A 14674-nucleotide genomic window follows, 5' to 3' on the forward strand; every position below is an offset into this window, starting at 1 on the left:
CCACCCCCAGGGCACCACAGGGCAGTCCTCAGCACCCCAAAGCCGCTGTCCCCCCAGCTCCAAGGCCTGAACCTCCCCGCCCTATGCTGTGACCCCAATCCCACCCCATCTGCTGTTGCACTCGGATCTGGGTCAGTGACTGGGGCCGAAGGTGCAGGCCCAGGAAGCAGAGGGGAGAGGCTTGGCAAAGAGCCAGCGAACTGTGTCTGAGGGCAGCAGCTCCCTGGCCCTGACAGCGACCTCTCTGGGCCAGCCACTCACAATGACCCCCTCGGCCGCGCTCTCCAGTACCTCTGCAGCCTGGAAGCTTCTCTTACAGGATACCCTCTGCAGACGGCTGGGGCCAAGCTGTATTTGGCATCTGGCCTAAAAACAGGCAGGACTCTCGGGCAGGGCCCCGGCCAATCACAAGAACCCCGTTACTGGGCACCAAGCGCTACAGCCACTGGCTCAGGGTAGGCCCCACCACAGCCCTAAGCAGTTCACTCATCACTTCACCGAGGGAGAAGGCGGGGTGGCCTGGGGCAGGGTGGGATCTGCACCCTCCAGCCTAGCCCCGGCCTGCATCCTGCAGTCACAGCCATCTCTCTCCCTCCCACCCTGCACCAGGGGACCCGGGGAGCCTCCGGGGCCCCTGCCAGCCATCAGCACTGTCTCCCGCTGCCTGAAGGACCCATGCATCCAGGCATCCAACAAATATGCACAGAGCACCTACTGGGTGCCAAGGTGAGGCGGCAGGTGCCACGGTGACCACAGCAGGCAGAGCTCAGCTCTAGTGGAGCAGAAACGCATGGGCCTGCCTCAAGCCTTGAGCTAGGCCACAGGGGTGGCAGCCATGTGCCCAGAGCATGGGATGCCACACCAGGAAAAGTATTCCCTGTGTGCATCTGCACGTGGGGTCAGCCACATGGCTATTTTTTCCCCAAGAACAATAAAAAACAACTAGAATTACCATGATTGCATAAAAGAAACATTGTAGCAATGACAAAAATAAAAGTAGACAGGATACAATCTCAGAATAAGAAGTGTTCCTTTGGATGGAATAAATTGGATGTGGCTTTTATTACTTGGGAAAAACCACACACCACAAGGTCTTGTCTGTCCTCATTTGCATGCAAATCCCTGTCTCTGGACTTGCATCTGGAAACCCCAGGCCTTCCCATGGCCCCAGACTCCACCACACACCCCAAAGTGTAAGCCCAGATCCCAGGTGGGGCTGGGGAGCACACAAGGACTCCAAATCCTGTTTGAGCGGCCAAAGTCTGTCCCAGCGATGCCCTTCATCCTGAGGTCTCCGGTGGGGGAGGCACGCTCCGTCTCACTTGCTTGTCTCCCAGGCCTTCCCCCAGGCCAGCCCCACACACTGACCACAGGGAGGTGGGCTAGTCACACCACCACTCAAGCCTCAGTTTCCTCCTTTGCTGGATGGGACCCAGTGCCTCGCCTGTTTGCAGCGATGGGGCAGGTATGCAATGAAACTACGCCGTGATTAAGTCAGTGTCTGGCAAAGGCTTCCCGCAGGGCAGGAGGAGCCTGCCTTTCTCTGCTCAGCTCCCCAGCACTGACCCCGGTCGGCCCTTGGCATGTCCACGACCTTGTGGCCTCTTTAGGAGATGGCAGCCTCTCGGGGAGCCCAGCAGCCCGGTGCCAGCCCCCCACGAGGCGGGGGCCTTCCACAGCAGGAGAGCAACAGGCTAACTCCTGCTAGTGAGTTCAGGTGGGAGCAGGACCCGGAGCCCCCCCGGGCTGCCGCCTCCCTGCAGGCTCCCACTTCACCACAGCCACAGTGGTAGCTATCACTGCCCGTATTTTGGACGGGGAAACTGAGGCTCAGAGAAGTGAGCATGACTTGCCCAAGGGTAGGAATGTCTGGGGATGGACCCAGACCCAGCTCTCGAGAGCCTTCGTGCACTCCGCAACACCACACTGCTACTGGGCATGAAAATCTACAAGTGACCCCCCCCAAGTCTAGGCCACCTTTCGTGCCTTCCTCCTCCTCTCTTTTAGCAGCTTCTCCAACCTCCCCCATCCTACCTCCTGGGCAGGAGCCCCTGCCCACCTGGCCCTGCACAAACACCCACTGAAGCTGCACATCTGCCCAGGCCTGCCCTCTGTCAGTGTAAAATTCATGTCCTTTTCTTTGCACTTTTAATCCCAAAAGGAGACTTGTCAAAGAGGTGGCTCTAGGAAAACACCGCATACCAGGGTGGCATCCAACAGAGACCAGAGCTGCCCACCTGCCTCCACCACTGGATCCGCCCGCTGGGTGAAGCGCCTGCACCTCCACCCACGCCTGAGTCCTCACACCAGCGCCAGTCCCACACGGGACACGCTCAGCCAGTCTCCACTGAGGAAACCGAAAGGCCACCTCCTGCTTCACTGCCCTTCTAACTACCTGCCACCGCAGTTGTCAGTTTCCCACTGTCTCCCACAGCGAGAATGTCAGCTCCAGGAGGGCAGGGGCTTGGTTTTGCTCCCCCGTGGCCCCAGTCCCTAGAACAGTGCCCAGGGAAGGATGGATAAGTGAATGAATAAGCAAACCCCAGTTATCACTTTACTAATGGTGAAAAGGAAAGCCCAGGGACGGGGAAAAAACTTATGCAGGGTCACAGAGTTTATGTGTAAGAGTCAAGACTCACCCCAAAAGTATCTGATTCCTGGGTCCAAGCCCTCCACCCCTGTACACACACACACACACACACACACACACACACACACACACGCACACGCACAGTCACCGCCCCAGGACTGTGACAACATCATAAGCCTGATCAGCTCCAGGCTCAGCAGGGATTAGCTGTCTATAGAGGCCTGTAATGGACACTCCCAGGGACAGGGGCTGGGAAGAGGGGCCGTGGGAGGGAGGCTCCCTGTGCAGGCTGATGTCGGTTCTGCCCCAGAGCCGGCATTTAGTGAGCACTTGCTACGTGCCAGGCACCTGCTGGAGGCTGTACTTTTCACAACACACATGTGAAGAGGAACCATTATTATCCTCATTTTATACCTGAAGAAACTGGGCTCAAGAAGGTCCCGCAGCCAGTCAGGGGACCCTGGAGCCCCTGACCTCCCTGCTGTCCCTCCTGTAGCCATGTGAGGACAGAGGGCCTCACGCGGAGGGTAGGACTCAGGGGTTCTGGAGCCTCATGGACAGGAGCACCCTCCTCATTCCATCCAATCTCACAGCCTGTAAGGAACCCGCTGGGCTGACTCTGCCAAGTCCAGGGTCAAGGGCCTGGTCAGATGCCAGGTGGGAAGGGAACCCTGATGGGGTGATCTGTGATGAAGGGACGGAGAAGAGTTCAGGCCTTTTCTGAGCATCCCTGGGGTACATGGATTTGCCTGGTGTTCATGACTTGATAAAACTGGCCCGAATCTACTGCCCAGCCATCGCTTGTCTTCAGGGACCCAGCGTCCTCAATGTCCTCACTGCCCCCTCACCCTGGCCCACACCTGTGCCTCCTGGAACACCTTCTCCTTCCGTGTGCCCCATGCAGCCCAGTGAGCCCCCCTCAACCCCCCTGGGCAAACAGCCTGTGCCTGGCTTGGACCCTGCCATGAGCCACTAGACTGCACTGAAGCCATGCAGGGCCCTTGGGGACTTGGGGAAGTCTGGAGGCCATGCTTCCAACCTCCTCAGCCAAATGCCATGGAGCCCCAAACACACCTGGCCCATCCAGAGAGGATCCCCACTCAGGAGCCCCCTCCAGCGGGTGAGATGAACCATCTACACAAGTAACTCGGGCTCAGGGAGAAGTGCCCCAAGACTGGAGAGGTGCGAGGAAAGCCTGTGCAAGCTCAGAGGGACAAGGCCCACAGCAGGGAGGGGCAGAGAGAGAGAAAAGGCAAGATGGCTGGCGGGCAGGGAACAGGGAAGGGCCTCAGACACTCAAGGACAGAGATGGACACCAAGACAGAGCAGCAGGAATTACGGGTAGAGGGTGACAGCTTAGGCCTGGTGCCTAGGAAGGGGCAGGGCCCCTGCAAAGTCAGTGGCCTAGGCGGGAGGAGCCCAGGGGCTCTGGGTAGGCTTCCAGCTCCATCTCCCAGTGGCCCCAGATGCCGTTAAAGGGGCCACATGCACACACTCTTGGGTATAGCATGGCTATTCCTAAGGTTGTTGTGAGGAGGACAACCTTGGTGCACAGGCCTGGCCCCTACTGAGGAGGCTAAGGTGGCTACTGCGCCAGGAGACCTTGACCACACAGATGAGCATAGTGCAATTCATGGCTGTGTATCCAGGTCCTAGAAATTACCACCATCGCACCCTTTAGTGAGCGTCTACTCGGCATGCCAGCGCGGTGCTGTGCACTGACAGCCTGGGCCCTCGCTGCTCCCTGCTGCCCCTCCCCACTGTCCAGCCTGCACCCCTCCCAACAGGCTCAGGGCCGGCCAGGAGGGATGGACGGGGTGCACACTCCCACCCCCGCCAGGGCCTTCCTCTCGTGCTCATCACCAGCCCCGCTCCGCCAGAGCAAGGTCAAGCTTCCCACTCCCCCAGGACCCTCGGGCGGTGGGCTTCAAGGGCTGAAGGGCCAGATCCCACCCCCTACCCCAACTGTCCTTCTTCCCAGCCACCCATCCCCCAAGGGGCCCAGCCTGCCAACCTCTAATCCTCTCAGTCATCTGACCCAGGCTCCACCCTAAATTGGCTTTGCCCAGCCACCCTTCTGAGGCCCAAAAATGGACACAGTCATTTATAGAGGGTCCGACAAGCCAAACGCAATGGGAAGATGACCTCATGGCACCCATGGGCCTGAGCTCCAGGCGCACACTGCGCACCCCAGGCGCTCTGGGGGCAGCAGCTGGGAGCCAGCAGCAGTAGTGCTTCCACACCAGGGCCAGAGGCCACCAGACCTTACAAGACAAAGCTCTACGCAGGCCAGAGTCACGGGCACCCTGCCTGGGACAGCATCTGGGGGCTCAGCCCAGGACGAGGCACCAGGAAAGTGTCCAGGTGGGATCTGTAGGACGAGGGAAGGCACAGTAGCAGGCAGCGCAAATCAGCGCACCCATCGGCCTGCGTCAGGGCTCCCACGCCAAGCCACCAAATACCCTTGTTTGCTCATAAACACTCACTAGGACCCTACCGGGCCAGGTGAATGTCGTTGGTGCACATACGTGGGTCTGCCCTGCCCTCAGGGAGCACCCAGACCAGTGGAGGAGACAGGCGGGTCAATAACCCAGGGCCCATGGACAGGCAGAGAAGAGGCAGCTTGGGGACCCCACAGTTCCCCCCACTCCAGAGGACAGGCTGCCCTTGACCTCACTGTCACCCTTGGAGTCTGGATGTTTGGGCTGAGAAGGCATGTGGCAAGACTGTGGGAGAAGCAGAGAGGATGGCAGATGGGGGCCCTTCTTCCTACGCCAATACTCTCTGGGCCTTCCATCACAGCGCCAGCTATCCTCGGTCAGGACATATCCACAGGGAAACTGGAACTGCCCCATTACTCACTGATTTAACTGAGGCAAGGTACGGACAATGGCAGGTCTGCCTACTGTAAGCCACTAGGTTCCGGTCCCAGTGACAAGGGGTACTGAACACCCCCCAAAGATACTGTGTAGCAGCACCCAGGCTGTGACACAGACTCTGTGTAGCGGAAAGGCAAACAGGAGAGGTTGGTGTGGGTTGAGGCACCAGGCTTCCTGGGAGCAGGGCCTGCCACTGGGCCAAGAAGGGAGGGGAAAGCCATTTTCAGAGACTTAGGCAGGAGCCTTGGCTTCTGATGGGGGAGGGTCCCTAACTAGTCTCCAGCAGGCAGAGAGCAGCTGCAGTACTAAGCAACTCCAGTCCCACAAAGCCCAGGCTTGGGCAAGGCCAGCTGTCGGCCGAGACCAGCATCCATGGCTGACCAGCTGTCAGCCAACTGCCCACGGCCACAGAACAGGGGCTGAGAGAGAGGGCTGGCAGCTCAGTGGGTCAGTGATACACAGCCCATGCCTACTGCCCCTAGAATTACATCAAAGATGCTGCTGCAGAGAAAAGGCAGCCAGGGCAAAGGGGACACACCAAGAGCAACGGGGAGCCAGAAAGGAGCCAGACACCAGTAGGGTGGAGGCAGGGAACTTGTCTCAGCTAACCCGGGGCTTCCCATTCATCTCCCTGGCTCCTTAGGGGAAGGCAGCAGGCTCAGGCCCCAGATGGATTACCCAGTCATCGGGGTGGGGAGGGCAAGGGTAGGTACATCTGTGCTGCCATCCCCCTAACCTGGGTGATTCAAGTCTTCCCAGCCCTCAACCAGCTATTCCTGGGGGCTGTAATCCCTCTTCTTCCTCCTCTCCTGGGGAGAGGGCAAGCTGGGTCTGGCCAGACCTGGAGCTTGGCCTGAGAGCCCTTCCCTCAATGCACACGCGCCCACCTCCCTAGCCAGGACCCACAAGGATAAGCAGCAGGACTCTGAGGGAGGTGCAAGGGAAGCTCCAGCCGCCCCCCCCCCGTGTCACGTGGCTGCATCCTTAGGGAGCCCCCAGGTCTTGGCTGCAAAAGTCATTGTTTATAACAGCCACAAGGCCTGGCAGGGAAAGGCCGGCCTGTCCCTGGGTCCCCATCCAGTGGGCGTCAGTGCGAGGGGTTGGCAAGGGGGCAGGCCCCACCGCGCAGCACTGGGGGCCCACCCGGGCAGAAACACGGATTCTGCAATCTCAGATTTCAGAGTCGGAGTCGGCAGGGGAAGTGGCGTCAGCAGCTGGCGTGATCCAATTCAATAAACCAGAGGTGGCTTGGGACAGAAAGCGGACAGGGGCAGACCCCCGCCCCCAATCCCTGCATTTCCTGCCCATTCAGGGCGCCCCGGGAAGACCGACTCCATCCCCCACTGCAGCCAGACGCTCTCCAGCAGGAGGGCTCGGGTTTCCCGCGGCGCCCTCCGCGCCCCTCCTCCAGGCCGGCTCCCCACCAGGGCCATGGTCCCCCAAGGCCAGCGCCGCCACCCCCTTCCCAGCCGCCGAGACCGCTAAGCCCCTGCTGCGGTGAGAGCACCTCCTCAAGGGTGCGCAGCGCTCTGCCCTGGCGGGCCGGGCCGGTCCTCCAGGCCGCAGGCACCGCTGGGGAAGGGAAACCGGATCCCTCCTTCAGCCCGCGGCGAACGCCAGCGGAGAGGCTGTGGGAAGGAGGGAACAGCGGTGCCGGCGCGGGAAGCCGCCTCGGGAGTCCGGGGCTGCAGTGGCCCCGGGGGCGGAGGGACAGACTCTCTCGCTCCCCAAGCGCCGGCACCGCCCGGATTGCCTGCGTGGGCCTGGAGAGCTGGGTCGCCACCTGGCCTCCTGGCCTCCCAGCCTCCGGCCCTCGGCCTCCAAAGCGGGGTGAGCCTGGACCGCGCGCCCCAAGAGCCCAGAGCGTGGGCCGCCACTTCTCTGCAGACAAGCGGCGAAGGTACAAAGCGGCCAGACGAAGGGAGCGAGGGGACAGCGGCGCCCTCTCCTGCCCCAGCCGGGGTGGAGACACAGAGGACGAGGGCTCCAGGGGCGCAGCCTGTGGTCCCCTCCGAGGCCTTCGGAAGCTCTCATCTGGAGGTGACAGCGCCCAACCCCGGGTGAGGACCGGCCCCCGGGGACGGAGGGTGGAGGGACCCGGGGACGGAGGGTGGAGGGACAAGTGGCGGGGATGGCGCGGCGGCTGGGGCTCCGACTTGCTCACCTTCTCCTGCGCGCGGGTGAGCTTCTTTTGCACGTTGCTGGCGATCTTTCCCGCCGTCACCCCCTTGCTGCCCATCTCTGCCATCGCGGCGCGGGCCTCGCCCGGAGGCGGGCGCCGATCTCGCGCGGGGAGGCTGTGCGCGCCGCGCTCCCAGCCCCCAGCCCCGCCGCGCGTCCAGCCCGGCTCCCTCTCCACGCCGCGCACCACACGGCGGAGCCAACTGGCGGAGGCGGAGCGTGAGCCCGGCCGGCGAGCGAGCGAGCGACGCGGGGACGGAGCGAGGGGGAGGGGCGAGGGCCGGGCCTCGGGCAGCGGTCAGCGCCCCCGCCCGCCCCCTCCAGACGAGGCACTACCTTTTAAAGGGCCACTCCGGGCGCCCGGACCGCAAGTCCCCGAGAAGGGAGGGGCACGCGCGGGCGCTTGGGGCTGCGAGGAGAGGGACACCCCGGACGCTCGGGCGACACCGCCCAGGGGCGGGACTAACACGACTGTCCTGGGTCCAGCGCCGCCGCGGGCCTGGCGCCTTGGTGTCCCTCCCAAGCAGTCGCTATCCTGCCACCCAGGAAAGGAGGCCAGGTGCTTGCGACAATCAAAGTGTGCGGCTGGGCCGGGCGCGGTGGCTCACGCCGGTAATCCTAGCACTCCGGGAGGCCGAGGTGGGCGGATCACTTAAGGTCAGGAGTTCGAGACCAGCCTGAGCAAGAGCAAGACCCGTCTCTACTAAAAATAAAAAGAAATTATATGGACAACTAAAAATATATACACAAAAAATTAGCCGGGCATGGTGGCGCATGCCTGTAGTCCCAGCTACCTGGGAGGCTGAGGCAGGAGGATCGACTGAGCCCAGGAGTTTGAGGTTGCTGTGAGCTGGGCTGACGCCACGGCACTCTAGCCTGGGCATCAGAGCCAGACTCTGTCTCAAAAAAAAAAAAAAAAAAGCTATGCGGCTGGTGCGCGGCCCTGTGTAGAGGAGCCCGGGCTGCCGGGATAGCGCGCCTGGAGCCCCTCTCCTTCCCGGGTCCCCACCTGGGTTCTCTGGCGCCTCCGCGATGCCTCCACACCCCTGCCGGCAGAGCCTAGTCCAGTGCCCACCAGGCACTCGGCCTTCCAGTTTGTTAACAATTTATTTTGTTAACAATTTATTAAAATAACAACCACCTAACGTTACTGAGCGCTTACTGCATGCCTACCTTACTATGTGCCAAGTGACTTGACGGGCATTATCTCACTCAGTCTCCGAGACAGCCCTGTGAGGGAGGTGCTGTTATTATTCCCATTTTACAAATGAGACATCGTGGAACTAGATCTCTGACTCTCCGTCCCACGTTCTCCACCACTGTTCGCTGACTTGTCTCCTATCCGGTGCAGGAAAGAAAATGATCAATGATATTCTTCATAGAGAAAATAAGGTTATTGTTAACCAGCTTTACCAACCGATCAATGACACCATCATAATAAGTCTGCTGATACCCAGCCCTGACCCGTCCCAAAACATGTCAGGGCTATAGCACTCTGCTGCCCTAGAGGTCAGGGCCTGGCTCTGGAAGTTTCTCAGGAACTGTGGGCTTGTTGAACAGAGTGAGTCCTGCCGAGGAGGCCTGGGCATGACCGGGGCTGGTGCAGGCAGAGGAGCAGGAATGGAAGATTCAGCCTGGGTTCACAGAGCCGCTCTCTTCCCCCTGCACTTTCTTTGGCTACTCTGGGTTCTTCTGTCACCAGTCAGCACCACCATGATGTGAATCTGTCCTCCTTCCTGGCCTATTATGACAGTTGTCCCTTGGTACCTATGAGGGGGGGCTGGTTCAAGGACCCCTGTGGATATCAAAATCCACAGATGTTCAAGTCCCTGATAGAAAATGCTGTAGTATTTGCATATATCCTACACACATTGTCCTGTTTACTTTAAATCATGTCTAGTTTACTTATAATACCTAATACAATGTAAATGCTATGTAAATAGTTGTTATACTGTATTGTTTTATCTGTATTATTTTATTGTCGTATTTCTTTTTCTGAATATTTTCAATCCACAGTTGCTTGGATCTGTGGGTACCCAACCTGCGGATACAGGGCTGACTAAATTCCTATTCTGCAGAAAGACAGGCTATGTCACTGCTAAAGGTCACACACAGCAAATGACAAGCAGAGATCCAGCCCCAGGCCTTCCTGCACCAGACCTAAAACACACCAAGTACCACAAGAGTTAAAAGCATTTGTCAAAATATTTGTTATAAATTCATGCTCGATTTGTGAGTCACAAAAGCAAAACCTAAACAGCCTTGGTTTCTAAACCAGCCTTCTCCTAAATGCTCAACATTCATCTCCTTCCTAATTTTATGTTTGTCGTTTTTCTAACCATTCTCTGAAAGCGATTCTTCCAACACTCCCCTGAGGAAAGGAGGAAAGGAGCAGAAGCCAAATCCTATTACAGTCAGCCCCCAGGGAACAGTGGGAGATTCTGCTTCACTGGACTTTGGTGTTTCAAAACATCACTTGACAGAGAAATTGGGAGCAATGGAAATGTTCATCAGCGGGATGGGGTCAGCTATGACAGCACAGCGACAGGAGGGGTCATTAAGGAATCATTTAAAACAACCATTACAGAGATTATGTAGCAATATGAAAATAATGCTTATGGCATAATTATGAGCAAAAAGGGGAAGATAGGAAATTGTACATGCACCACATAAAAATAAATTAAAAGCTTATGATCAAAGACTTGAAAGAACAATGTATAAAGTAGATGTGTTAGGGTCAGTGCATTCTGGCTGATCTTTTTCCCTTAATTTCCTAAATATTCTATAATATGACATAATACCTTCATAAAAAGAACCACCGCTCTATTTCAAAAGAAGGTGATTCTTTATCTGACCTCTACATTGGAAAGGCTTTTCTAAACACAAAAGCATTGGAGGATACATTGAAATTTAAAAATGCTTGTTTTGAGGCACATAAAAATGTATTTTTGAACTTCAAAAAATATCATCAAAACATGACCTCAGGGCTATATGGATTGAGTAAAGGGATTTGAATCAATGTATTAAATGTGTCCATGGCTAGGCAACGTGGATACAATCGCATTGGTTTCTGAAAACATTATTTGGGTTACCAGATTGCTTAAAACTTGGTTCTGAATATGTTGTGCCCTTGATTTTTATCTCCAATTGACAGTTTTTAAAATGGGCCTTTTAGCTGGATATAAAATAGTGCCTGCCACCACCATCAAACAGACTTGGTGCTCTAATGCCAAGTTATGCATGGGGCAGTTACTGGCATGTCTTCATTGGCCCTGTAAAATGTGGTCAAGAAGATGGGCTGTCAGAGTAAGAAGGCCATGTTGGTGGTTAGGAGTCACTTTGTAAGTCCCAGCTCTCTCTAGCATAAAGCTCTCTGACTGTGAATCTGGGTGGTATGATGGACTCTGCTCAATGCCATTGTGCAGAGCTCCCTAATGCATAAGCTTTTTAATGCTGTAAAATATAGTAGCTGAAATTAAATGCCACTTTTTCAGAGGTGAATTAATGGACAGCCTGGTCAAATTCAAAGCTTTTTGATGTATAAAACTTTATAAATGCAACTATTCCATCAATAGGCAAAGTGTAACAAAAACCTGTCTAGATGGATAGTATGTAATTTCTGCACAGGTCTCTGTTTAGTAAATACATCACTGTATACCAATCAGGAATCTTGCTCCAATAAAGGAACATAAAGATTTAAAAAAAAAATCATCAAAACATAGGATAAAAGTTTGGAAAGAAATGTTCCAAAAATGTTAGTTCAAGTTCAAGGGATAGAATGTTGAAGATTTTTACTTTCTTCTTTATATGTGACTTTTTTTTTTTTACCATGAGCCCATTTTTTTCAATTTTTTATTTTAAATTATTATGGGTACATAATAATTGAATGTATTTATAGGGTACATGTGATGTTTTGATACAAGCATACAATATGAATTAATCAAATCAGGGCAATTGGGGCATTCATCACCTTGGGCATTTAGCATTTGTTTGTGTTAGGAACATTCCAATTAATAACTCTTTCAGTTATTTTGAAGTATACCCTAACTTGTTGATTATAGTCACTTTGTTGTGCTATCAAATGCTGTTCATTCTAACTATATTTTTGCACCCATTAACCATCTCTATTCTATCCCCCCCTCCCTGCCACCCTTCCCACCTTCTAGTAGCTGTCATTTTACTCCCTGTCTCCATGAGATCAATTGTTTTTAATATTTATCTCCCGCATATGAGTGAGAACATGCAAGATTTGCCTTTTTGTGCTTATTTCATTTATGATAATGTTCTCCAGTTCCATCCATGTTGTTGCAAATGGCAGGATTTCATTCTTTTCATGGCTGTATAATATTCCATTGTGTACCTGTGTCACAATTTCTTTATCCATTCATTCATTGATGAACACTTAGGTTAATTCAATATCTTGGCTATTGTAAATAGTGCTACAGTAAAAATGGGAGTGCAGATATCTTTTCGATATACTGAATTCCCATCCTTTGGATATATGCCCAGCAGTGGGATTGCTGGGTCATATGAAGGTTCTATGTTTAGTTTTTTGATAAACTTCCATACTATTTTCCATAGTGGTTGCACCAATTTTACATGTGCACCAATTTTACATGTTTACAACCCATGTATACAAGGGTTCCCCATTCTCCACATCCTTGCTCCCTTATTTTATTTATCAGGAAAAAAGCTATTTCCATTTTAAAAATAAGTTTGACATAAAAAATTAACCTATAAAAAATTGAGAAAAATATTTTTGAAAATAAAATAGAACTCTTAGAAATTCATAAGGAAAACAGTAAGATCCCAATATAAATGGGCAAATGGCACAAAAGGATAATTCACAAAGTTGGATATTCAAATAATCAATAAATAAGTTTTAAAAGGTCAGCCTTACTAGGAAAAAAGACATGTTCATTAAATCGGTGAGATACCATTTCTGTCCCCAATTTCATCAAATCAACAAATTGTCTTTTAAATTATGTTACTTGATAAAACCAGAAAGACAGAAACCCTCATGTACTACTTCTAAGAGTGTAAACAGATACAAAATTCCTGGAAAGCAATCTTGTAATAGTATAAGAATCACCAAAATATCCATATTCTTCAAGCCTATAACTCAAAGTCTAGGAAATAGTTGAAAAATTTAGCAAAGCTTTAACTACACAGACATTCATAGCATTATTTATAATAGTTCAAAACTGAAAACATCCTAAATATTACCACCTGAATGCTGAATGATTAACTAAGCTATGGCATGGCTACACATGATATGTTTACCAAAACAATAATGTTCTTGAAGTTTCTTGTGATGGGGAAACGTGATATTAATAGAATAATGCAATATTAAATTAAGTAAACAGTATAGTGCCAGCCACTATCCAAAATGTGATTGATATCTCTGGCTGGAGCAACTTGGGGTAAGGTTGTTTGTTTTTTTGCAGCTTCTTCCTTTTTTATTTTCCAAATTTTGTACATATATTATTTCTGTCATCAGAAGAAATGCTACTGAAAAGACAAATTGAAATGAGGAAACTGTCCCCTGGGATAGTTGGGGAACTGCAACGTGCAAAAGAGAAAGAGAAAGCAGAGAGGCAGAGGGTGTGTGCTGTGCATGCGAACTGTGAGAGCAGGAGAAACCTTCTTTGTTTATTTCCTTGATTTAAAGAGACTTTCATTCATAGATCAGTTTTAAGTTCATAGCAAAACTGAGCAGAAGGCACAGAGATCTCCCACATACCCCGCCCCACAGGCTCAGCCTCCTTCACCACCACCACACCCCACCGGAGTGGTACATTGTTACAATCCGCGACCCCACAGGAGGGCTCACTCTGGTGTTGCACATTTCGTGGGTTTGGACAAATGTATAATGACCTGGATCTACTATCCTAGTATCATATTCTACTTAGACCAGTTTCGCTGTCCTAGGAGTCCTCTGTGCTCCACCTGTTTGTCCTTCCCTCCATCCCCCAACCTCTGGCAACCACTGAGCTTTTTACTGTCGCCATAGTTTTGCCTTTTCTAGAATGTCACATAGTTGGAATTATACAGTATGTAGCCTTTTCAGACTAACTTCTTCCACTTAGTAATATTCATTTAAGTTTTATCCTTGTGTTTTTGTGGCTTGATAGCACGTTTCCTTTTGGTACTGTGTAATATTCCAGTGTCTGGATGTCCCACAGTTTAGGTACCCATTCATGCACTGAAGGATATCTTGGTTGCTTCCAGGTTTGGACAAGCTTTATTCATAACTGCTTGCCCATGGAAAGACGGAGAGATGGGGAGAGAGGGAGAAACAGAGACAGAGAAGCAGAATCAATGATAGTGCTTGAGAACTTGGTCCCAGGGACTCCTGAATCCTACCCACTCCCACCTCCAACTACCCACCTACACCAACCCAGTACATTCTTTTCTTGCTAAAGCCAATTTGAGGTCACTTGCAATCAGAAGAGTCATGACTAATATTCCACTGTCATAATAAAGCCCTGAGAGGCAACCCTGAGGCATCCCTCACACTTTAGGTATCTCCAGGTCAGTCTGTCCCGAGTGCCTCTGCCCAGCCCGTTTGCATCAGTATGGAGTGTAACTGGGACAGCTTTGAGTGAAAGAGGAAAGAACTAATTCCACCTGGGTAGCAGGTGTGCACCAGGATGTCCTGGGCAAACCGGTACATATGAGTAGCTAGGTTAAGGGGCGGGAGTTAAGAACAATGCTGGGAAAAGAGGCTAAGGATGTGCAGTACACGTCTGTGCCTGGGCTGGTGCCGACATTGGCCTCTGTCCAGCCTCCCCAGGCCTGTCCAGCTTTCCTTGAGGCAATCCTTGCAGAGATGGGAGGGCAACCCCTCAGAGAACCCTCTGAAAGCTCCTGTTCCTGGTCTCCCAAACCTGCTGACCCAGATGTTCAGATCCAATTTAACCAGGCTCTGCAGCAGGGGCCCGTGGAATGGGCCAGGGACTAGATCACCGACTAACTCCGGGGTATTAGCAAGGCCTCCAGCAATAAGTAAACCAGTTACTTC

The 14674-nt window shown here is 52.9% G+C and overlaps 1 protein-coding gene across 21 annotated transcripts in view; it reads right to left on the minus strand.

Annotated features, from left to right (window-relative positions):
- BIN1 (bridging integrator 1) overlaps positions 1-8029 on the minus strand; it is a 53201-nt gene extending 45172 nt beyond the window's left edge. For 17 of the 21 annotated variants that reach the window (XM_045559980.1, XM_045559978.1, XM_045559972.1 and 14 more), the window contains exon 1: positions 7634-7918. In XM_045559980.1, the coding sequence (XP_045415936.1) occupies positions 7634-7717 (84 nt within the window). In that variant the 5' untranslated portion in view covers positions 7718-7918. Of the gene's footprint in view, positions 1-7633 lie in introns of all 21 variants that reach the window. The other 4 variants (XM_045559983.1, XM_045559962.1, XM_045559982.1 and 1 more) reach the window with 2 other exon arrangements.
- Positions 8030-14674: the final 6645 nt, after the last annotated feature.

The sequence above is a fragment of the Lemur catta genome, chromosome 8 (genome assembly GCF_020740605.2).
Source record: "Lemur catta isolate mLemCat1 chromosome 8, mLemCat1.pri, whole genome shotgun sequence".
Taxonomy (NCBI): Eukaryota; Metazoa; Chordata; class Mammalia; order Primates; family Lemuridae; genus Lemur; species Lemur catta.